The following is a 24,783-nucleotide window of genomic DNA, read 5'->3' as shown; positions in this document are numbered from 1 at the left end:
ATCTTTGTTTTAGCTTAAGTATTGCATTAAATACATTTCGAAGAAAACAGTAGTAAAATTAGTTTGAAATTTCCGTATGTTGGCTTATTCCGAAATTTTACTTATGATTTCAATAACAATTTAATAGCGATTTCATCTTAAAAGTTATCATTTACATTTTTTCTGAAAGAAAAAAAAAATGTATGGGGGCATACGTTTTATAAACCCTCAAGGTGGGGGGGGCGGGGCCCAAAAAAGGTTGGGAATCACTGTGCTAAATCAATAAAAGTGGTTTTTTTACCATTTTTTACCTTTTTGCATTTCTTCTGCTTCAACCCCTTTTCTTTTTTCTGGCAGCACATGCTTCCCTTTCCAGGAGGCGGATTGTTGCAGGGCTGTATGGGGCTCTGATAGGCCATCAGGGGTCCTGCTGTATGGAAGGCGCGGGTTCCTGTCGGAGCTCCGGCGTCGGCCGAAGTGCTCGCTACTGCTTTCTCCAAAAGTGGCGCAGAAGCACCTGCCATGGTGTGCATGTAACGCGGTCCCTTCTTCTTGCGCTTGGGTTTTTCGGGATAGCACGGGGCTCCTGTAATAGATAGAGGTAAATTATTAAAGATACTTGATACAAATTTCGATATTCATAACCATGAAAGTAAAAATATACACAAATTTTAAATTAGGCAACATGATAAAGGATGAAATAAAATGAAATATAAGTTTTAGCAATTTTCTTATTACCTTATCCTTTTCCATGCATTTTGGTTTTTTGCACACGTGCTTCTTATTGCTGCAGGGCAGCACTCGCTGCTTCGGCGGGCAAATCGAAGGGCAATCGCAAGAAGGCGGAGGCACCTTCTCGCATTTGCGACCACATGCGTCGTCACAATATCTATAAATATTAATATTTAAAAAATTATTAATTATTAATTAATATTATTTTGCATTCGCTTATGTTAATATAATTTAAAAAACTATTAATTTTGATAATTTTAGTCAAAGTGACCATATTTTTTGCATGAAATCCGGCACGGACAGTGGCGTCGGAACCGCAGGGGCTGCGTGGGCTTGAGCCCACCCATGAATTTTGATGGGGGGTTCAGCCCACCCATGAATTTCAAAAAATTATATGGGCTACTATCTCTCTAAAAAAAATCGAGACCACTGGCTGTCTATCTAAAAAAAAAAAACGAGTTCACCCATCAAAAATTTAGTTCCGACGCCACTGGCACGGATTATAATATATGTGAAACGGGAGGAAGGGGGCGGGGTTTGTATGTTGATAAACTAAAAATTTATATGCAGTTTTTTTCTGTTAAAATTTTCTAGTTGAAATATATTTAAAAATATTGGCAACCAAAACATTTTTAAAAATCCGGGACAAATATTGCTTTTAAAAAGCCGAGACGCAAGTGGGAAAAAAGGGACGTATGGTCACCTTACAATTATCAACGTAACATTTTTTTACAATTTATTTTTAAATTCAAAATGTATTGCATAATTCATATAAAATTTGTTGTTTTGGTATTATTTTATGTCCCCTAGTTATATTTTATTATTTACTACTAAGTTTTATTTATTTTCCAGCAGTATATATATATTTTACCTGTTGATCTGCTGCATCCCGGCAAATCCGGTCCGCGGCAGCACCTGCACCTGCTGCTGGCATTTTCCTGAAGGGGCGGCAATTGTCGAGGTGAGGCGAGAGGAGTATCCTTGCAGCAGACGGGTAGGCTCCTGGAAATTATATTGATTTAATACCCCATACAATTCGAATGGATAATAAAGGTAACTGGCTGGATATTTTTAGTCAATTAAACTATTAATTAATTTAAATCTTTATTAACTTCCCGCGGGATAAGTTATAGTAATCGCAAAAAAAAACAAAAATGAAATTTTTTGCATGTCTTAAGTTTCAAGGGGTTCTTAACATTTTGACATACTTTAGAAAAAATTGATGTGTCGATTTCTAAAGCACTGATTTGAAGGATACAAAAAACATTTTATTCGTATTGATGAAACAAAGAACTGATTAAAATTTTGTTTGTTAAGGCAGGTCCAGCGGTTTTGGAGATCCTATAAAAACAATGCTATTTGCTGGTTAAAAATGATCATTAGGCAGGTCCAGCGGTTTTGGAGATCCAACAAAAAAATGCCATTTGCTGGTTAAAAAATGATTCATCACAAATTATCAGATATTTTATAAAGATTTTAATAAAATGTACAATTTTTCTTTACATTTATTTGGGTTCCGTACCAAGATTTATAATGTTTAACTGTATAATTGCAACGCAGCGTTTCAAAAATTCAAAATTTTTGAATATAAAAAAAAATTCACAAATTTTATGGTACGGGAAGTTCCAGCAAATTATATTAAGTCACGATGTCATGCACCACTAGTCTAGTAATTATTTAAATTATACTGTATTTAGTAATTATTTATACAAATTATTAAAATATTTATAATAATTCGTTTAAAAACTGTTTATATAAATTATTAATATTATTTAATTATTTATTATATATTATTTATTAATTATTATTATATATTATAATTTAATAATATATTAATAATAAATTTTATAAATAATTAAAAAATACATTTAAAAAAACAAATTATTACACAATTTAATAAAAAAATTAAGAAAATCAGTATCTATATCTATTAAAATATTAATTATTTAAATATATTATTATCAGTATTTTGAATATAACTTGTTTAAATAATTAATACAGTATTTAAGCAAATATTCTAAATATAATTTGTATAAATAATAAAGAAATGCTCAATATAAAATAATGTCAGCATTTAAATAAATTGTTATTAATTCAAATAAATTAAAAAAATATTATTTATTCAAATAAATTATTATTAATATTTCAAATCCTACTTGTTTAAATAATTAATAAATATTTATTTATCAATTACTAATAAATAAATTAAAAAAATATTTAGACAAATTATTCTTTGTAAATTTGTGCGTCAGTACTTAATTGTTCTTATGAAATGAAATGAAGGTATTTTAATACATAAATTTAAAGTATTAAGTATAGTATTGATTCCTGAACAGCCATATTTTCACTTCAATAACAAATATTTGTTTAAATATTTAAGCATTGGAGTTTATATTTATTCGTACCGTGAAACGTCATGTGTTTAAAATTTTATTAAGTAAGTGATATTTAATATAATATATTATTATTATTATTATTATCGCTTACCGAAATTTTGGCCGTTTTCAACGATGCGCAAAGTGCCCTCAACGATGCGGCGAACATCGTGAAATTTCACAAAATTTTATATTTTTTTCCGCTTTTCTTTTTTGATTCCTTTGCTTTTCCTTGTTTCACTTGAATTTTGTTATTTTTTTTGTAATTTTGTTGTTGGTATAGAATATTTTTTGGGTTTTAAAGTTTTTTATTTTTTCAACTCAACATTTTGCGGCCGTTTTTGATTTTTGGTTCGGAAATGACCTGACCCTGTTTTGTTTATGAAAAATCATGGCATTGTCGATTTTCGAATGGACTTTTGTTTGGAAAACATTTTGAAATAAATTATCGCAGTTTGCTGATTGACGAGCGAGTCGGACTCGGTAATAAAATTAAAATACAATTAAACCTTGGTGTAAAAAGCATTTTTCCCTGAGCAAGGTTCATGAACAAATAATCAATATGAAATCAATATATTAATCCATGGGTGATTTATAAGTAAAACAAGTTGCTGTGGAGCAGGATTTTCAACATATATCTTTTAAATATAAATAGTTTGATTTATCTTGCATTTACCACCAATTTCTTCACTAATTATACTTCTACAGCCAACTAGATTCAAAATCCGATGATTGTTTCCCAAAACATTGTAATTTTTACGATCGCAGTAGGCCCATCATATTTCCAAATACCAGATCACAGTATGCCTGGGTAGCAGAAACAAAAAAAGCATTACACAAAATTCTAAAAAAATATTTTACAAAAAAAATTTTAAATTACAAAATTCGTGCCTGCATCGGCAAAAAAATATATTAAAACATCGAAATGCTCTCTGGAGCCCTGAAATTAGTGAGCAATGGTTTGAAGACGGCTAAAACGTACCAGGTAATTTTTTTGAAAAATTGCGTTTTTTTGAAATGGAACTTGGGGAATTTATATGACAAGTGGAAATAAATTGTTAAAGGGGTATTGTAAATTTAAAACGTTTTATTTTCTACATGTTTACTTTTAATATTTTATATTGAAATTTTAGTTGGGTTTTAAATTTTTTTGTTCAAATTGTGAATGACAGGTTTGTCAACATTTTTAAATTTTTTAAATTTTATTTATTTTATTTATTACTTAAGGTTTATAAATTATTTGCTTTTAACATTCAATATAGTTTTAAATTTATAATTATTTTTTTATTATTTTATTTTAGATTTAACGAATTTCTGATTTTAATATTAACCTTTAACATTTTCTTGAAATGTGAATTTACTTTTATTTTTTTTGTTAATGTCTTGTTTACGGTTACTTATTTAAACTATTTGAATATTTTAACAGAGTTTTTATAAAACTGATATGTTTTTGTAATTTTATTCATTTTTATAACTCCGTAGCTTATTAATTTATTTTATATTTTTTAAATTTCAATTATCAATCCTTTGTTTGTAGTTTTTATTTCTCTCTTCATAATTATTTTATAAATCTGTCTATATTATATTTTCTATAAGGTTTTAATATCGTAATTATATTTGTTAATTACAATATTTTAAAATTGAATTAAATATTTATTTATAAATACTGATTTTGCATTATTTTTTTATTTTTTAGGAATTGGGTCTTTTGAAGCCTCAGAATGCTGCGAGTCCGACGCAGACATGTTGCGCATTTTCTTGCAAAAAGAAGAAGGGCAAATGCAAGGTAAATATATATAAATAAATAAATATATTATATATTTATATTATATTAAATATATTATATATTATATATATACATATATATAATGGTATATATGTGACCATGGTCAACAATCAAAGAGAATACCAGATATTATCCACATTTTAAACCTATTTTTTTTCTTTTACTTCTTTGTTTATTCTTATTATATTTTGTTTATTTTTAATAGAAATTGAACAAAGAAGATTGCGAAGTGTGTTGCGTAGATGACAACGCTTGCAAGCCGCCCAAACCTAAGACATGCTATTACGGAAGACCCCGCAAGCTAGCAGAGTGTGAGAGAGACCCCTTGTACGAGTACAAGAGATGCTTGGTCAGTAAAAACTTCAAATTGCATTATACCTGAAAATTGGTTTGAAATTAATTGATTTTACTTTATCCAGGTGAACAAACCGCCAAAGTGTCCCAAGGTATGTTGCGAAAAGGGAACGGAGCCCCCATGTTATCCAGAGAAGCCAAAACGCAAGAAGCCTGGTCAACCCTTCCATACCAGTGCTTCGACTTTACAATCGTAAGAATGATTTGCTTGTTATTGTTAATATTACAATATTAATCTCCAATATTTCATTTTTAAATCAGGAAAAAGAATGATGCACCTTCTCAGGCTCCTGCGGAGAAATCCGCCAAAGATTCACCTAAAACCGAATCTCCTGCCACTCAAAAAACTCCAGATGCACCTGCTGCTCCTACCCCGGTGCCTGTGGCAGGCGGAGCCGCAGCTCCAACACCCGTCGCAAGCGGCGGCAGTGCTGCTCCTTCGGCAACCATTCCAGAAAACACTCCGACACCCGTTGCAGGAGGTAGTGCCACTCAACAACCCGTCGCTGGAAGCAGTGGCACTCAACAACCCATTGCTGGAGCCTCTGCTACCCCAGAACCCGTTGCACAGGATGCAAAAGCACCAAAACCTGTTGCAGGGGACGGAAGTGCACCAAAACCCGTCGCAAGTGGAAGTGCTACTACAGCACCCGTTTCTGGGGGTAGCACAACGCCCAAACCTGTCTCAGGAGAAGCGAGCCCTCCTGCTCCAGCTGCTGCCAACAGTGGTGCTCCCGCACCAGCTGCTGGCGGTAAAGCTGCTGCAGATCCAGCAAATCCAAAGGTGCCACCAGGTGCTAAAGGATTACATACGTCTGCTAGGATGAATACTTATCAGAGCCCTGATCAACCATGTGAGAATCCTCCTCCGGGCAAAGGTAGTATGTGTTGCATTGAGGATCCGCCCAAGCCCAAAACGAAGTGTGTCAAGGTTTGAATGTAATTACTTTTATATAATCATTTGCCTTTAGTAGATAAGACATTTGATTTGATTTGATTGCATATTTTTAAATATTTTCAGCACCTTTTCTATTTTATTTTTGACTAGCTGACATAACAGACTTCGTCCTGCCAAAACAATTTGTAATGTGGCAGTGTTTTACGTTTTAGTTAGAAAACGTTTGTATGTGGAGAAGTAAAAGGCTGTTTTTAGGGTTTTTCCGGCAATTATTCGATTTTTTCTCGTCGTAAGAACTAAATCCTTGGACATCAACGAACTTTTTGAAAAAAAGAATAGTCCAGGCGTTTTTGAGTTTTGCGCTTAACAACACATTTTGCGATTTATTTTTATATTATAGACTAGCTGTACCCGTTCACGCTTTGTCGTGATTTAGTTGAACAAAGATGTGTATTTGTTACATATATTTTAATGTTACTACTATCTGTTCAACAATTTGTCTACGAATTTACCTATCAACTTGTTAATCAATCTACCATTTTACCGGTTTACCAATTTACCTGTCAACCTATTTACTTATCAACCTGTTTCACATTTCTACCAATTTACCTGTCACCCTGTTTATCCGTCTTGTTATCTATCTATCTACCAGTTTACATACTCTCCATTTTACCTAACTACCAGCTATCCAACAAATTACCTTTTCACCAATTTACTTGTCTACCAATTCACCTGTCTATCAATTTATCTGTCAACCTATTTGCCTATCAACCTGTTTATCAATACACTATTTTACCTGTCAACCAATAAGTACTTTACCTGCCATCCCGTTCTGAATGTCTACCAATTAACCTGTCAACCTGTTTATTTGTCTCGATATTCGTCTATCTACCAGTTCTTTTCTCTACTTTTATAAATTCTCTAATTCTCCTATTTATTTACGAATTATAAAAAAATTAAAACTCGAATCGATTCTACGTTTTAGTTAGAAAACGTCTGCGTGTGAAAAAGAAAAGAGCTGTTTTTAGAGTTTTCCAGCAAGTATTCGATTTTTTCTCGCCGTAAGAACCATCCTTGACTTCAACGAAAATTTAAAAAAAAGAATTGGCCAAATTGGTCCAGGCGTTGTTGAGTTATGCGCTTACCAACGCATTTTGCGATCTATTTTTATATATAAGATTAACACAAATAAATTGTTGCAATAAAAAAGACGTTGTTATTTAATTTTTAGGACTTTGTATTCTATACAATTTAATCATTTAAATATCGCTATTTCCAGATTTGCATGCCTGGTTGCAAACCAGCCCAGCACAAGCGCTGTGTCCGCAAAACATTGCGAAAATTTGAGCGCTGCTGCAAGGTGTTGCCCCCTTATCCGTGCTTTAGGGAATGCGTGAGGGAGCCTCTGCAGAAGAACGCCTTCCAGGAATGCAACTGTCATGAACCCCAGAGCGTGTGCTGCCAGGACCAGAGGAAAAAGATTAAGAGACCGCCACCACAGGTAAATAATGGATAGCTTTTTATATGTTTGAATTGAAACTGGTTTTATTTATTTATTTTGATATATTTTTTTTATTAATTTTCTAGGGTTGCGGTTGCCGTCCTGAGCCGTGTCCTCCGCCGTGCCCACCTCCGTGCCCGCCTCCGCCGTGCTGCGGATGCTGCTGCAAACCGCCGAAGAAGCCGAAATGCGGCTGTGATTGACGCAAAGGACGATCTCGCCGAATCCTGGTGACGCCGGCGGTGTTTGCGTCCATTCTGTCGCTATTTTGCTCAGTGCTTGCAGTCGCTGCGAGGTCGCTGTGCGTCGAGGTCTGATGGGGGAAAAAAAACCTATGGCAAATAAGGTTTATGCAAATTTTAAACATTTGACTTTTTGACCCTCCAATAACGCGCTACTTTGGAAACTCAGTTTTTATACTAAGCGAACTTTTAGTAATTTATATCCTTTCCAGGACTCATCATGCGATAGGAAGCAGCACTTGCCATTCCACTTTTTTGTCGATTTTGCTCAACTAAATTGAAGCAGGGTCTCCGCAAATTACTGCTGGATCACAAAATCTCTTACGCCAGAGCTGCATTTATCAAAAATAAAAAAAATTAAACAAGTACCCACACATTTCGGAACCAAGTACAAACTTTACATTAAAAATTCAGACCGTGGAGAAGAAGAAATGTACGATCAAAAGAAACTCTGGCGGATAATTGATGCGTTTTGAACAAAATTTATGTGTTCAGAGCAAACACAAAATATTTTCTATATTAAAAATGATTTATTGTTATAATTTAAAAAGATTCGCACGAACACTCTGCCTGTAAGTGGCTGACATAATTTATAAAATGCTTAGGTTTATCGTTTTTTCCATCAGCATGTTAAGATTATTCGTGACGGTTTGGTTTTAACGAGAAATGAGTACTTCCTTTTCGATCGACCTTTAAGAGAAAAAAAAACAAAAAAAAGGAACATCCAGATGGCAGAGTTAAATATGAACATCCTTTTATATGGAAAACATCTAACTATTTGGACAAATATTATATTTTAATTAGGATTTGAAAACGCATCAACAAGGAGTGGATGTTTAATACTACGGTTTGCTGTTCAGCCAGAACTTTTATAAAGAAATGTATTTATTTTTATATTGTTACTGATTTTTTAGTATTTTTTTTTATATTTTTATAAAAAAATAATGAAAACGATGTAGGCACGAGCTCAAAAAAATTGAATATATTTTGCAATAATGCAATTTGTGTATTTTTTTTATAAAATAACAATATATTTATAAATTGTTATTCAAACATAAATTGATTAGTTTTTGGTAAATATCAGTCTGGTCGTTTTTTGTAATTAATAGTTTGAATTTTGTCGACGATTTTGGTTATACCAAACTTTTAGAAATACATTTTTAGAGAACAAAATAAAATGTGTTAAACAAATGAATTTAGTTTATACAATTACAGATATGAGTTATTATTTTATTATTTGAATTGACCGCCATCTTCCATCCTCCATTTTCCTTTTACTGTCAAATATGTCAATTTTGACAGCTGCTCACTCGAAAGTCGAACTCGAAACTAACCTCACTGACATAACAAACATACGAGTTGTGCAGTCCGTGTAAACATGTCGAATATTATATTGATATTATAAATAATGCGTTAATTTAATACAATTATCGATATGTTATATATTAAATCAGTTTCAGTTTCAAATATGTGCGTGTAATTGTGATAATATATATATGAAACATGGATTGGTCCCCGGAGGACGATATTCCTGGAAGGCTCCTTCACCAGGTCATAATAATAAATTGATAAATAGAATAATAATAGAATTAAACATTGTTTTTATAAATATAATATAATGCAATTTCTGAATTTTGTCTAAAATGTCAAGAAGTTTTATAATTTGTTTACACCCACAAATTTCAAATGCAAAATTCTTTATACAATTTATAAATTTACATATATATATATATATATATATATATATATATATATATATATATGTGTGTGTGTGTGTAAGAAATTTGTAGTTTTTATTTTTGTTCTTAACTCAATTTTGTAAATTTTCATACAATATAAAACATACTGCTTTATTAAAGACTTTGAAATTATAATTTATTAAATTTATTTTAATAAGAATATAATTTTAGTCATTAAAATATTATTGTGCAATTATTCTAATTTTTGTATTTGTATGCTTTTTCATTGTATTTTTGCACTATATTTGTTTATCTGTTTTTTTTTTTAATAATAATAATTTGTTTCTCTATTTGTACTGAAAATTTAAAGTTTCTTCAACTAGGTGATTTTTTAATGTATAATTATTGAATTATATTTTGTTATATAAATATCAAAAAGGTATTAATTTAAAAATATACTAGTTGGGAATTTATTTTTATACCAGATATTAAAGAAATAAATTACAAGGATTTACCAGGATATGATATGAAAATTGCAAAGCTATGATATGTATATCTGATGGTTTTTTGGTTTAAAAAAACTTGCTGGAAACTCACAATAAAACTAGCAATTATTTTTATATACATTTAATATATTAAAATGCTTATAAGGAAAAAAATCCATCATTCTGTTATATATCAAAATATAGACAATTGTTTCTAACAAAAAAATTCACTAATAAATTGTTATTGTGTGATTTTTCTAAATTTTGTATTTGTTGGCTTATTGTATACATTTTTTTTTAATATTAATTTTAACTAGTGGGGTGGGTGGCATCGTGCCTTAAGGCAAATTGCTGGAACTTCCCGTACCGTAACGAAACGTTCGAGGAATATTGAATGTTTTCAGATAGATTATTATAAATATTGTATTATTGTCTAATATTTATAATAATTATATAAACTGAATTGCAGAGTTGAAATTATTTGTTTAAAGTATATTAGAACTATAGTCAGAATTAAAAATAAAATCTGAATTATTTTCGATATACAAAAAATTAAAAAAAAAAAAAAAAAAAAAAAAAAATGGTACAAAATTTTTTTTTTCCAAAATTAATTATTTTGTTAAGACAAGCAGAAAGTTCTTTGAATCAATTGAATCGGACGCTTAGTTCTCTCAAAAACTGCCATTTTTTGTACATTTAGCTCTGTATCTCCGAAATGGCTGGGCCTGCCTTTGCGAAAAACTAATAACCCTTTCTCCCAATCATTACTAATGGAATGTTTTTTAGATCATTCAAATCGGATGCTCCGTTCTCTCAAAAACTCGATTTCTATTTTCTGCACTCTTTGCTCCTTATCTCCGTAACTGCTGGACCTGTCTTTGCCAAAAACTAATCAGCTCTTCTCCTTATTAATAGGAATCGAATGTTTTTTAAACCATTCAAATCGGTTGATCCGTACGCCCGAAAACGTGGACGAAAATTTGTATCCATACATACATACACACACACACACACACACACACACACATCCATTTTTTCTGAGGTATGCCAAAACGTTCAGAAACCTTCAAAACGTCGAGAAATGTAAAAATTTTCAATTCCGATTTTCGGCCCATTACAATAACTTACCCTACGGGAAGTTAATAATAACTTGCATCTCTATTTGTACTCAAGATTTTAAATTTCATCGATTAGCTCATTATTTAATAATCAACTAGTGGGGCGCATGGCATCGTGCCTTAAGGCAAATTGCTGGAACTTCCCGTACCAAAAATTATTTTTTTTTGAAAAGATTAACATTTTTTAAAAGAATTTACTCTAAAAAAAATAGATTTTTGAGGAACTATATAAATTTTTGACAAAAACTTACTTTTTGTTGAAAAATTTATTTTGAAATATTTTGGAAATTCTGAACTTTTTTTCAAAGCAATCGTACTGCTTTAATGCATAGAGACTAAATATCGAAGCGCGTAAGCGCCGCGTCGCTGTCTAACGCATAAGCATTGGTACGGAACCCATAGGAATGTTAACAAAATGTATACTCATTGTTAAAATCTCTATAAAATATCTGATAATTTGATGTGCATATGTCTAATGTCTAATGATTATTGTTGACCGCCAAATGTTATTTTTTTTTACTTTTTTTACTAGATCTCCGAAACCGCTAGACCTAATTTCATAAAAATTTCATCAAATCTTCATCTTGATAATGCAAGTAAAATGTTTTTGAATTATTCAAATTGCTTCATCCCGATTCCCGAAATCGTCGACGAAAATTTGTATCTGAACACACACAAATGCACGCACACACACACATACACACACATACATCAATTTTCTCTAAGGTATGCCAATATATTCAGAAACCTTTGAAACGTAAAGATATATAAAAATTTTCATTTTCGATTTTTGTGCGATTACTATAACTTACCCTACGGAAAGTTAATTATAAATAAATCAATTTATCACCTCCAGAACATTAACAATCGTCATTTCATTTCGAATCAAATTCCAAAAAAAAAAAAATAGTTGCCAAATTTCCACAAAATTGAACAAGTGCTCCCGCATAGTCACAGTCTAAACGCATTTGCAAATAATTCTGTGCGATATTTTCACTTATACTGTGCTCAGCTTGGCGGCATTTTCACATTTTTCAATAATTTTCACAAAATTGGAAAAGTGCTCCAGTACACAAACAGTCTAAACGCACTTGGGTAAACATTTGTACCAGAGTGGCGCTTAGACTGTGCTTAGCTTGGGTGATTTTTTGAATTTTTAGTCCAAAATTACAAAAAAATTTTTTTGAAAAAAAATTAGAAACAAAAAATTTTTTTTTCCAAAATCAATTGTTTTGTTGAAAAAAGCAGAAAGTTCTTTGAATCATTTAAATCGGACGATTAGTTCTCTCAAAAACAGCCATTTTTTTTAAATTTAGCTCTGTAACTCCGAAACCTCTGGGCCTACCTTTGCCAAAAACTAATCAGCACATCTCCCTATCAATAGCAATCGAATGTTTTTTAAACCATTCAAATCGGTTGATCCGTTCTCTCAAAAATTCGCTTTCTATTTTTTGCACTCTTTGCTCCATATCTCCGTAACGGCTGGACCTGCCTTTGCCAAAAACTAATCAGCACATCTCCTTATCAATAGGAATCGAATGTTTTTTAAACCATTCAAATCGGTGCGCCCGAAAACGTGGACGAAAAAAAGCGGACATACAAAACACACACACACACACACACACACACACACACATCCATTTTTTCTGAAGTATGCCAAAATGTTCAGAAACCTTCAAAACGTCGAGAAATGTAAAAATTTTTTGATTTCGATTTTTGGACGATTACTATAACTTACCCTACGGGAAGTTAATTAATACTAATTATAAGAGCTTATAAAAATAAATTATAATATAGATAAGTTTGTATAACTGGACATTTATACATATTATCTTTATGCTAATTAATATTTTCATTTTATTTATTATATTTATTACTTTTTTTTCTAGGCTGCTCTGTGGGACAATGTCGACCTTTTGGAAGATTTACTTAAAGGCGACCAAAGTGCCATGATAAATAGTCAAGACAGTTGGGGCCGAACACCTTTACATGCTGCTGCAATAACTGAAGACTCAAGATGCTTAAGAATTCTTCTTCAAGCAGGTGCTGATCCGAACAGCAAATGTGGACCGAGAGCTGATAATTGTGTAAGGATAATAGAAAATTATATAATATAAAACTAGTACTATAGCAATAATTCGATAAAAGTCATTAATGAGATATTTAATATCTATGAATAATTAATACAAGAATTAGGAAGTGTATTCTTGACTATTTATCAGTTACCAGATATAAAAGCTAATTTTATTCAATTGACCAAGTTATTTTTATCAGCTATGATTAATTAATACAAAAATCAAAAAGTGTTTGCTCTAAACAGATACCAAATCTGTAAGCCAATTTTATTCAAAGTTACTTTGTCCAGTCCTATTTTTTCTAAAATCCATTTTCCCTTATCCAGACGGCCCTGCACATGAGTGTAGCCCACGGTCATGCAGGAAACGTAGAATGCCTATTAGAATTTGGAGCAAATTTTACAGACAAAGACATATCAGGAATGACTGCTCTCGATATAGCAGAAAGGGAAGGCAATGTTGAATGCATTAACCTGCTGAAAAATGCTTCAGGTATTTAAAAAATAAATAAATTTCTATACCTTTATTATATTTATGATTTATACTAATCACACTCATATGTTGTTATATTCAGAAGCTATCTGAAAACATTACAAACAAGCATGTGGTTAAGGAATTTTGTTTATATAATATATTGTGTTTATAATAGAGTAATTAGTTTGCATTGGTAGAAATGACTCATGTATTTTATATGGTGAAATAATTGTTTGAATTGTTCTTAGTAGTTATTTGAGTTTGGTGTAATAGATTTTTTTGTGAATTGGAAAATATGTGAACTATTTCATTTTTGAAGATTGAATTTTGAAATTCAGGCAAAGCTGAATGTAGAGTTACCGAAATTGTTTTATGAAAATTGGTTGTATGATGATAGAATGAGTACTTAGTTTTTTTAGAGTGTTGTTTAATTATTCTGATTTTTTTATCTTGTTTTGATTATTACGGTTTGTTTAGTTATATGGTATTTCATTTAATAATTTTGTCAGGCATTTCTAAACATTAAGTAATTTTTAATTCATATATATCAGAGTTAAAATAAAGGACCTTATCTCATTTTTTAGAGAATTATATAAATTTAATTGCAAAGTTAAAATGATTTATAATAAGTATATAAGTGAGCTTTAGAATTTTACAGTTAAAAGTAAAATCCGAATCATTTTCGACATTTTTAAAAAATATTATTTTGAAAAAAAAAATGTTTTGAAATATTGAAAAACAATTTGCTTTCCTCAAAAATTAAAGTTTGTTTTCATTTAATTGTGAACATTAAATTTATCCTTTTTGCTATCAGCGTCGTTTATAGACGACATTTATTCTTGACGACCTGTGTGTACCAATGTCGCCTATAGGTGACTTGCACGGTAACGAAGTTTGCTTCAGTGTTGTCTTAAATTATTGAGAATTATATTTTTTATTATAATTTTTAGGTTGTAGAAGTATTCTTTTTAATTTTTAACTTCTTAAAGCGTGCGCCAGAAAATCCGATTTACTATCTTTCTATTCTAAACGTTTCAAGTCATTCTGAATCTTTTGGGACCAAATTTAGAAAAAATATGCGAGCCAGTTTTTGTCCTTTCGTCGACGATTTCTCAAAAAACCGATGGTCCGATTTAAAAAATTTAAAAGCCATTCGATGTATTTCGATGAGGACTTAGGTGATTCTAATCAGAATCTATGCTGACCATATGTACGTTCTGCGTTTTGTAGATGGCTACTGATTATAGTTGTCTTGTTGTTCTTACTGAAATAAAATGAATTTTTAATTAAAACTCAGTGGAGTAGAGTCAGTTGAGTACTTCTTTTGACTTCTAAGATTCTTATAAATTTGCTCGTCAAAATTTCCCTTTTTATCTTCCAGGTCTGTCTATACTTAATTTGCTTGTCTTATTTTTGTCTTCTATGTTACTTATAAATTTGCTCGCCAATTTACAGGTCTTTCTTCATCATCCAATTTGATATTTAATATGATATCAGTCAGTAAAGTCATCTTTGTGTCAACATAGGGATTTTAATTTGCTCGTCAGAAGAGCCCTTTCTTTATCTTTTAGATAAATATTTATAAATATTATAGGCCTAGAATAAGTAGTTGAATCAAAGTTTGGAATCGCGCCGTGCGTTTAGGTGATTCTAATCAGAATCTATGCCGAACATATGCACATTCTGTGTTTCGTAGATTGCTACTGATTATAGTTGTCTTATTGTTCTAAAATATATTCCTTTTGTTTTCTAAGATTCTTATAAATTTGCTCGTCAAAATTCGCTTGTCTTATTTTTGTCTTTTAGGTTACTTATAAATTTGCTCGTCGATTTACAATTATTTCTTTATCATCCAATTTGATATTTAATATGATATCAGTCAGTAAAGTCCTCTTTGTGCCAACATAAGTTAATTTGGTCATCAGTAGAGTCATTTCTTTATCTAATTGATTAATATTTATTTTGCTCGTTAGTATTAATGGATTAAATGAAATTTGTTAAATAAATTAATTTAATTTATACAAGAACAGATATAATAAATATGTTTGAAAGACATCAATTGGAAAGTGAATTGATTATTTTTTAATGAAAAAGAAAATTCATTCTGAATGAAAGTTCATGCAACCTGCCTTTAGGCATAATACACTTATAACTAATTAAATACAGTTTTATTCATGATGATCGGATAATCTGAAAATATTTTTAACTAATAAAAATGATAATATTTTTCAAGACAAATACTGGGCGGCTTACTGGCTTATACAGCAGTGTCATTCTTGCGAAAAACACTCTCGCAGCCAAAGATTTATTTCCAATATACCATATTGCACATTTTGTATAGTATTCCACAAAATATTTCTCTAATTACATAATTTCTATACATATTTCTTTTACATTTCTATTCATTATCGATCTTTCTCCACGCGCAAGTCTAAATAAAAATGTTGAGAAACTTTGGACGCGCTCGGTTCGTTTCGAAAATGACAGCCTCCGTTGTTTTGTAGGTTAGGTCGTTGAAACATCACAAAATAAAAACCGTATTACGCGAAATTTATATAATTACATAAATATATATACGATTTATAACGTTTTTATACAACTTAATTGCTTTCGTTGTTATTTGTAATCGTTAGGTGTATTTAGTTTCACTTTTATGGCTGTGCATTGTGCTTTTTACGCTTCGGTAAATTTATTACGCAGATGAATCGAAACATCCAATAGAATAAAATATTATGACATAATAATAATAATAAATAGAATCATATAACTTTATACATAAATATGTTTAACCCTATAGTGCTAACTTTTTGGCTGCCTGACTTTTTCTGATATCAGGGTGCCCGGGACCTGTTCCCTTATTATTTACCTGAATATGACAATCCTTTCTATTAATATTTTTATACAATTTTTTACCAAGTATGTCAATTCGTTCCTCAGAGCTTCCGTATCCGTTTCCAATATTTTTGTGATAATTATAAATAATAATTTAGTGAATGTTTAAAAATGCCGCCCAAAAATTTAAAACGCAAACGTTGCAAACCGGAACTAGCGTGCGACGCTTGCGAATACTTCACGCAGGAACTTGATGATGCACCGGAAGGCAAGTTTGAATCTAATTGGAAATTTAAATTTGAATTAATGAAATGCACTTATGTATACTATTATATTATTATATAATTAAAATTGTATAAGTTATTATAATATAATGCATTTCTTTTATTGTTTTATAGGTTACAACTATTTTTTTATAATCTAAGGGTATTACGGATTATTGGTTAACAAATTGTACTTATTATTTGGCATCTTATTACATCAAAGTTAAATGTAATCTCATTTAAAATGTAATTTTATTTCTCTCAATATTCATCTCTCATACTCTTTATTTTTCTCAAAATATCTTTGGTCTGTCTGTGACAAATATAAACAATAAGGCCAGAAAAGTTATCCTTAAATTTAGTAGTACCTTAAGTTTATTAAATGTTTAATATTATTAGTTTTTATTTAGTGTTATATATTTGTAGTTTATATTAAGTGTTATGTATATATACAAAGCTATCTATGAACTCTAATTTTCTCACAAATTATCTTAAGTTTATAATTTGTACACTTTAAAATCTAATTATATTGTATTACTGCCTTGGGCGTTAAATAAATAAATTAATAAATAAATATATAGTATTCTATAAGATTTTTAAATGTTAAATATACAATGTTTTATAGTCGTAGCAAATGCAACTAAAATATTTTTTTTTTTGTTAATAATTATTTAGTTGTGCTTCAGTTTAAAATTCAATGGCATAATTGATAATTAGCTGACAAAAAATTGACAAAAAATTACGAAATATCACGTAGGGGAGAGAGGGGTATAGTAAGATATCATGTATATTTATTTTTGCCTCATTTTTTTAAAAACATCCAAACATTTTCAAAAAAAAATATAACCTTAATAATTTTTTCTCGTAACTAAAAATACACTTGATATTTAGTGGCGGATAGGGCGTTTTTGAATATCACAGCGTATCACCAAGTGGGAGGAAGGTCCAAAAATCCTTAAAAAATCGATAACGTGATTAATTGACGCCCCTACACTGATTATAAGAAAATATTTATATATCATAAAACTAATATTCTCTTTATCTTTTACTATCATGAAAATTTCTTTTAAATAATATTTCCATTTTGATTATTTTTTCTAGATGAGCGAGAAAGAGCGCAGCAGGCACTGCGCTGCGCCGTATCCCGCGGCGACATGCGGGCTGCACGAGAACTGCTGCAGCAGCTTGGGCCGGAGGCGAAGGCTGTCGTTAATTGCGCTCCGGGAGGAACCAATACACTTCTATTTAGGTATAAACATAACTTCAAATTTACAAAATCATATATTAATAATAATTTTTTTTTGTCTAGTGCTTGCCAATTAGGTCGCACTGAAATGGCTACAATGCTACTTCAGCAGGGAGCAGAACCACGGGCACATCCCGTAACTGGATATACACCATTGTATACGGCTTGTCATCATGGACATGTAAACACTGCTAAACTGTTGTTGGAAAAATATCCTGAATTAGTCCAGGTAATAATACCTTGATACATGGTAGCAATTTTTTAAAACTTCACTGACCAATAAATTTATTTTTAGCAAGCTACGATGGAAAAATGGCTTCCGTTGCATGCTGCATGCATCAATGGACATGTTGAAGTAGTTCGGCTGCTGTTAAGTTTTCATTATCCGGAGCACCTTTTAACAACATATACGTAAGTGGTAATAGATGTATCATAAACATATATGTAATTTCATATACAGTAGAATCCGATTAGTATGACGCCGGATATATTGACAACCGCTTATTATGACGTAATCGCACTAGGATGTTTGGTTTCCGTATAAATTCCTTAAAAAACAGGTGTCTAGTCGGATATATTGACATCGCTTACATTGACATGTCGTTTATAATGGCACATTTTTGCAAAAAATTATGTCCAATTATAATGACTGACATGATTTTACAAGATGTGGCCAAGTCTACGAAAGCAATTGCTAAGTCTTTGTGCACAATAGCATTAGGGACTGTTTTTACAATAAAATTATGTAAAGAAATCAATCGAAAATTACTGATTACTTACATTAAAAATCACATTTGTATGTTTTTTATGGGTAGACCAATTATTAATGGTCCGCCACGGATATCTCGTAAACAAATAAAATTAGATTTTTTTTAACAAAAATATTTGATAGTAGAGGGCAAAAAATGTATAAATTCATAATCAGCCATCTCCTTTATTCTTATGACTTTGCTATCAGAAGATAAGCAGCATATGAGTAGGATAAAAAGGACCAGCTGAACCTTAACTTTGGCAATGTAAGCAATAAAATAGTAAAGTTTAAAAAAAGCAATTTTACAAGAGATTAATTAAATATATTATTATTCCGGCTCATCTGATGAATATTTCTGATCAATAGCAGATCAATGTAATATACTGTTATCTTTGTAACAAATGTACCCACAGAATTAATATTTTGCATTGGTTCAATAATGTAGCGCAATATCCCTTTAAAATTGAATAGAAGAAATTGCATCTGTTTACCCCGTGGTTGTCCCACTTTACCCCGTATGTGTGGTAAAATGGATCAGATAAGCGGATTCTCCTGATTATTTTTTAGGGATCAGTCAAATAGATGGCAATGGCGATTGGCTTTTGATCCGAATGCCCAGGATGTTACCAAGCAAACTCCACTATACATGGCAAGTCTTTTAGGAAATAAAAAACTTGTTGATCTCTTATTAGGCTGGAGAGTGCCTGCTACCAGAACACATGAGGTATAAAAAAGATGCTTATTTTTATTTATAAATAAATGATTTATTTTTCATGATTTTTTTTAGAAAAATGAAGACAGCACTCCGTCCTCGGCTACACCTACACCATCACCAAGTAGTCCTATTAAAAGAAGAATCTCTGAAGGAATTCAGAACATCATGAGTAAATTGAGTTTGGGTTCATCACAGCAACAGGTGAGTTTTATAATTAGTATTTATTTACAGAAATAATTACATCAATGTTGATTGAAAAAGTAGGAACTTGAACAGATATGATTATTTTTAACATTAAAGTTTAAACTAAAATAAAAATACTAAAGTTTAGTATGAATTCTTAAATGCTGTAAATAGATATTTTGTCTATTATTCATTTAGAACTTTTTCTTACCTCTACTGAGGTTTCAGTTAGTCTAAAATTATTCGAAGGTAATGATAATTGAAAGAGTAATACAAGAAGTTATTGAAATTTTGTAATTTATTTATTTATTTAATTACTTAGAGAAAATGGTCCATGGCGTTTATTAGATTTATTTTTTTTTATTTTCACATAAATATTTTTATTTTACATAAGTAAATATATACATTCACAGATTAGGAAACGAGTATAGTTCGAATTTTCTTTATTTTTTATTTGTTGGAAAAATTTCAACAAATGTTAGGAATTTTCATTGTTGGAAAATCTGTCTATGACAATCTGCAATCCCAAAATGATTTTTCAACAAATCGCAAAATTTCGATTCGAGTTTTAGATACGTAGCGATAAGGCCAGATAAACTTTTTTTTTTTTTTATATTATGATATAAAAAAACATTTGGCCCATGGGGGGATCGAACCCGCGACCTTCGCGTTATTAGCACGACGCTCTAACCAACTGAGCTAATGGGCCGTTGAAGCCGTTTTAATTTTTTCATTTTATCGCTGTGAACAACAAGGTATGCATATTAAACTACTAGGTGTAAGTGGCATTTGACCTTTAGGCACTTTCTGGCTTTTTCCAATTTCGGTCTCGAACGATTCAAAATGACTCGAAACTGTGAGAAAAACATAAAACTAACAAATCGTAAAACATAAACTTCGCCTTCAGAAATTAATTAACTAAATAATTACAGAGTAATTATTAATCGATAAGTTCATATCAAGGGATAAATGAATTTTATGCTGCAAATTCATAACAGTTCAATAAGAATGAAATTAGTAATTTTTCATTAAATGCAGTCATTAAATTAAATTACATTACAGTTATTACACATATACAGTCATTAAATGTTTTGCCTGAACAAAAAAATATTTTTATAAATTCGGCAAATGTTAAACTAAGTGCCTTAATCAAATAATACATGCGAACATAAGTGCATGTAATTTTATAATTTCACTTGTTCATATTGTTTGAAATAAAAATATTTAGTTTTTCATTTTGTTTACTTTGCTTTTATTATTGTTATTATATATAACGATATTTTTATATGAAGTACTTGTGTTTATTTTTCACGTAACATTATATTTGTCATTGTGACAAAATAAATTAAATAACATAAGTTTTGTAAATGAAACAAAAAAAAAAATACAATAAATTTACAAAATGTGCTCCATGATTATATGTGTTTATTATTTGTTACATAATAAATAAAATATTATTATAATTTTGCCTAACGTATCTGTATAGAGTCGTAAATGTTTTTTTTATTTCATTTAGTATTTACAACTCTCTATAAATATGACATTTAGTAATTTTTTTGATTAATATAAATAGAAAAAGCATATCAGGCCGCCTAGTGGTGGGCGTAATATTATAAGTCGTGAATGTAATTTCATTTTTGTAATTATTTCGTAAAAAATAAAATATTTGGCCCATGGGGGGATCGAACCCGCGACCTTCGCGTTATTAGCACGACGCTCTAACCAACTGAGCTAATGGGCCGATGGAAATTCGATTTGAAATTATGAACCGAGTATTCGTAAAAGAAAGACTAGCGCATAGGTATTGCAGTTTTTTTCAAATGTTGTAACAAAACGACCTGAAATGTCGAAAAAAACAAAACAAAATCTTGTTTTTTCAGCTTTTTGGCAAAAATTTCTAAGGAGACTTAAAAACAACAGTTTAATGTTGCTTTGGAACATATTTGCATTTATATGATATTTGTTATGCCTAATATCGGCTAATCTATCTTAAGATCAGATAATCTTTAAAAATTTAGCAATTTCTCAATATAAAAGCATCTCAAAAATAGATCCCAAGTAAAAAAAGTAATCTAAATGTAGCAATATTCAATGAAAATGTACGTAATCTCTTATCGCCAATACATGAATATATATAATTTTAAGATATTTATTTTTAGAAATGTTTACAATCACGGTACGCACTCGGTGTACAATTTCGAAGTGCTTTTCCATCGGCCCATTAGCTCAGTTGGTTAGAGCGTCGTGCTAATAACGCGAAGGTCGTGGGTTCGATCCCCCCATGGGCCAAATATTTTTATTTTTAGCAAAACAGTAATTGCAAATTATATTCACGCGTACATAAAGTACTGTTAATTTAATTTACATGTGCGTTCGATGGCGTTTTTAATTTTTTTTCTGGGTATCTGAACCTGCCTTCCCAAAAATTTTATCAATTCTTCACTCCATTAACAAAATGTTATCTGAATCACTCAAATCGGACGCTCCGTTCTCTTAAATTTTTAAAAAAAATTGTATAAACATACATACATTCATTTTTTCATGAAACGTACATATATAGAATTTTTTTTATTTTCGATTGTTTTCGCGATTACTATAACTTTTACCCAACGAGAAGTTAATATTTACTTAACTTATTATCATTTTCTAAGGATTCTCCGCACGAACGCATGCTGACTCCCCTTCGTCCAGATATCCTCTGCGGCACCGCAGCAGTCGATTCATCAGGTGCTGGTGCTCGAAATGGAGCAGGAGAAACAGCCTTAGGAGCAGCTGTACGTGGAGGACACTTGGAAGTTGCACGAGCTCTATTGCGTGCTGGAGCAGATCCCAATTTGGGAGGAGGCGTCACTGACGGCAACGATTTGGGAACAATTAACGTAATAATTGAAGATTTTATATGCCTGATTTAGTGTTTAATTTGTTTTTGAATTTTTCTAGTCTGATCATGAATCATCAATCCGCAACTCTACTGCTCCACAAACTCCTCAATCGACACCAACCACCGCCGTAACTCCGATAACATCACCATTATCGCCAACGTCTGCGCTTATAACGGCTGCTTCTGGTGTTTCTGGTCTTCCGGCAATTCTACAGGTTTATCATCACCTTTGGTGGAGGCGGCCAGACAGCGCAGTTTGCCGCTGGTCGAGTTACTTTTGCGCCATGGAGCAAGGGACGACGCAGGGGATGCAGTTGCTTGCGCCGCCGCGAACCAGGATGAACTGATTGTGGCTCGGTTGTTAGCTACCAAGGTACACCTAAAGCAAAAACAGATTTTTTAGAGTAGATGATAGATAAATTCACACATTTCTTTATCTTTTCTAGTCTTATCCTGATCCAGAATATAAGATAAATAAGCGAGCTTTAGATGCAGCAGGATCTGTGGTTGCAGCCAGGACTGGTGATGTCACGATGTCACCAGTGCGTCAAACCAAGGCGAATGAGGATGCTGTTACTTACAGTGCTCTTTTTCCGAGTACTCCAACTATGCTAAATTGGCATAATCAACGATGCCACTTGAGTAATATCAGGTAATAATTTAATATATAATAAAATCAATTTTTTAAATACATCATATACTAGTAAAGCAAATTACTAGAATTTTTTTAAGAGACATCATTATTGAAAATATATAACGAGCCACATTTTGGAATTTTTTATTATTAGAGAAATTAAAATATACATATTGGAATTCTGAAAAAAACTGAACTAAGTAATGCAAAAAATGAATTGATATTGAAAATTTTTATGATAAAATTAGATGACCGAAACTAGTTCGAGCATGGAGTTGTTCAATAAAATATGTCTAAGGGTGCCGCCACAATACCATCAATGCCCAGGAATGAATTAAATCAATAAATAGTAAATTTATTTTTAACTAGATGACCCGACAGACGTTGTCCTGTGCCCATGTCAACAATTTTTTAATATAATATACTGATATTTACCGTTTAATCTAAAATATAATATTATTTTTTTTAATGTTTGATTAAATTAGTTTAATTTTATATTATATATATGATATTGAAAATTTAATATCCATCCAAATCTTGTGTTGGCGCCCCCTAAGACGTGCACTCGTATTTTTTGCATGCATCGCATCAAAGGTAGGTCCGGCCCTGATAATACTTAATTTCATATTTTAAGTAAATTAATTTGTCACATCCTGTTCATATGTGTATCTGCCATACCTATACTGTATTTTATATTATTTTAATTTCTGGCACATCTCAGCTGCTTTTTGGCAATAATAATGTAGACACTCATTTTTCTTATTATAATCATAAATTTATTATACATATTCTAATACTGTCTAGGCTCATAAGTAATTGAAATTTTTGGCAGATAATAGTTTTTATTTGTTTTCAATGCCAACAATGACATGTCGTTATTTGCATTTTTTTTCATTTATTTCTACAATATTGCACATACATCCCAGGGCTTTATAATCACATACATTCTAGAAAATTTCCTTAACAGACTCATTCAGAAAAATGTATTAAAATCCGAATAAATCGTATAAAAGGAGTATACAGTGAGTGCTTGTAATTTTAATATGAACTTTATATAATAGCAATAAAGCTCAAATCGATTCCACGTTTTAGTTAGAAAACGTTTGTATGAGAAAAAAAAAGGGCTGTTTTAAGGGTTTTCCCGGCAATTTTCGATTTTTTCTCGCCGTAAGAACCATCGTTGGACTTCAAAGAACATTTTAAAAAATATTGGCCAAATTGGTCCAGGCGTTGTTGAGTTATGCACTTACCAACACATTTTGCGATTCATTTTTTTTATATAAGATAGTAAGAGAATCAAAATATTTTCATTTAGATTTTTTGTTAATTTTCACCCAAAGCAATACAAAATATTGTGTATAATAACAATCTTTGCAAATTGATCCCAACAGATAATTTTTCTGTTGTTTAAATTTTTAAATCATATAATAAAATTTTAAATAAAATCATTTTTATTACAGACCACAATGGCTAAGTGCAGCAGCCCGCCTGCACTCAACCCAAAATTAAAGGGACAGTCCCAAAAGGAGCAGAACTCGCATTGGCTGCTTTGCACGAATTGATTTATCCTGCAATAGTTT

At 31.0% G+C, this 24,783-nt stretch overlaps 2 protein-coding genes and 1 non-coding gene across 3 annotated transcripts; all 3 read left to right on the top strand.

The window, feature by feature from the left end:
- The first annotated feature begins 4,011 nt into the window (after positions 1-4,011).
- LOC113386581 (nascent polypeptide-associated complex subunit alpha, muscle-specific form-like) lies at positions 4,012-7,828 on the top strand. The gene is made up of 7 exons (XM_026624355.1): positions 4,012-4,071; positions 4,783-4,872; positions 5,078-5,221; positions 5,292-5,419; positions 5,488-6,157; positions 7,404-7,625; positions 7,712-7,828. Exons 1-7 carry the CDS (start codon positions 4,012-4,014, stop codon positions 7,826-7,828), a joined length of 1,431 nt encoding a protein of 476 aa, XP_026480140.1.
- A 1,498-nt stretch (positions 7,829-9,326) lies between these two features.
- LOC113386580 (ankyrin-1-like) lies at positions 9,327-24,712 on the top strand. The gene is made up of 12 exons (XM_026624353.1): positions 9,327-9,418; positions 13,039-13,236; positions 13,551-13,716; positions 17,895-18,042; positions 18,103-18,268; positions 18,335-18,450; positions 19,358-19,514; positions 19,578-19,706; positions 22,340-22,567; positions 22,629-22,784; positions 23,016-23,221; positions 24,664-24,712. Exons 1-12 carry the CDS (start codon positions 9,371-9,373, stop codon positions 24,710-24,712), a joined length of 1,767 nt encoding a protein of 588 aa, XP_026480138.1. The 5' UTR covers positions 9,327-9,370.
- Trnai-aau lies at positions 21,904-21,977 on the top strand. Its single transcript has one exon. It is a non-coding gene; the product is annotated as a tRNA-Ile (tRNA).
- Positions 24,713-24,783: the final 71 nt, after the last annotated feature.

The sequence above is a fragment of the Ctenocephalides felis genome, unplaced genomic scaffold, assembly GCF_003426905.1.
Source record: "Ctenocephalides felis isolate EL2017-DRISC unplaced genomic scaffold, ASM342690v1 CF-g0.4_SCAFFOLD_03571, whole genome shotgun sequence".
Lineage (NCBI taxonomy): Eukaryota > Metazoa > Arthropoda > Insecta > Siphonaptera > Pulicidae > Ctenocephalides > Ctenocephalides felis.
Note: the sequence above shows the minus strand (reverse complement) of the source record. Positions and strands in the feature narration are given on the sequence as shown.

Coding starts and splice junctions, on each gene's coding strand:
- LOC113386580 (XM_026624353.1), top strand. CDS start 9,371: ATGGATTGGTCCCCGGAGGACGATATTCCTGGAAGGCTCCTTCACCAG. Junction 22,568..22,628: donor ACGATTTGGGAACAATTAAC/GTAATAATTGAA, acceptor GAATTTTTCTAG/TCTGATCATGAATCATCAAT. Junction 22,785..23,015: donor GTCTTCCGGCAATTCTACAG/GTTTATCATCAC, acceptor TATCTTTTCTAG/TCTTATCCTGATCCAGAATA.
- LOC113386581 (XM_026624355.1), top strand. CDS start 4,012: ATGCTCTCTGGAGCCCTGAAATTAGTGAGCAATGGTTTGAAGACGGCT. Junction 4,873..5,077: donor AGAAGAAGGGCAAATGCAAG/GTAAATATATAT, acceptor TATTTTTAATAG/AAATTGAACAAAGAAGATTG. Junction 6,158..7,403: donor CCAAAACGAAGTGTGTCAAG/GTTTGAATGTAA, acceptor CGCTATTTCCAG/ATTTGCATGCCTGGTTGCAA.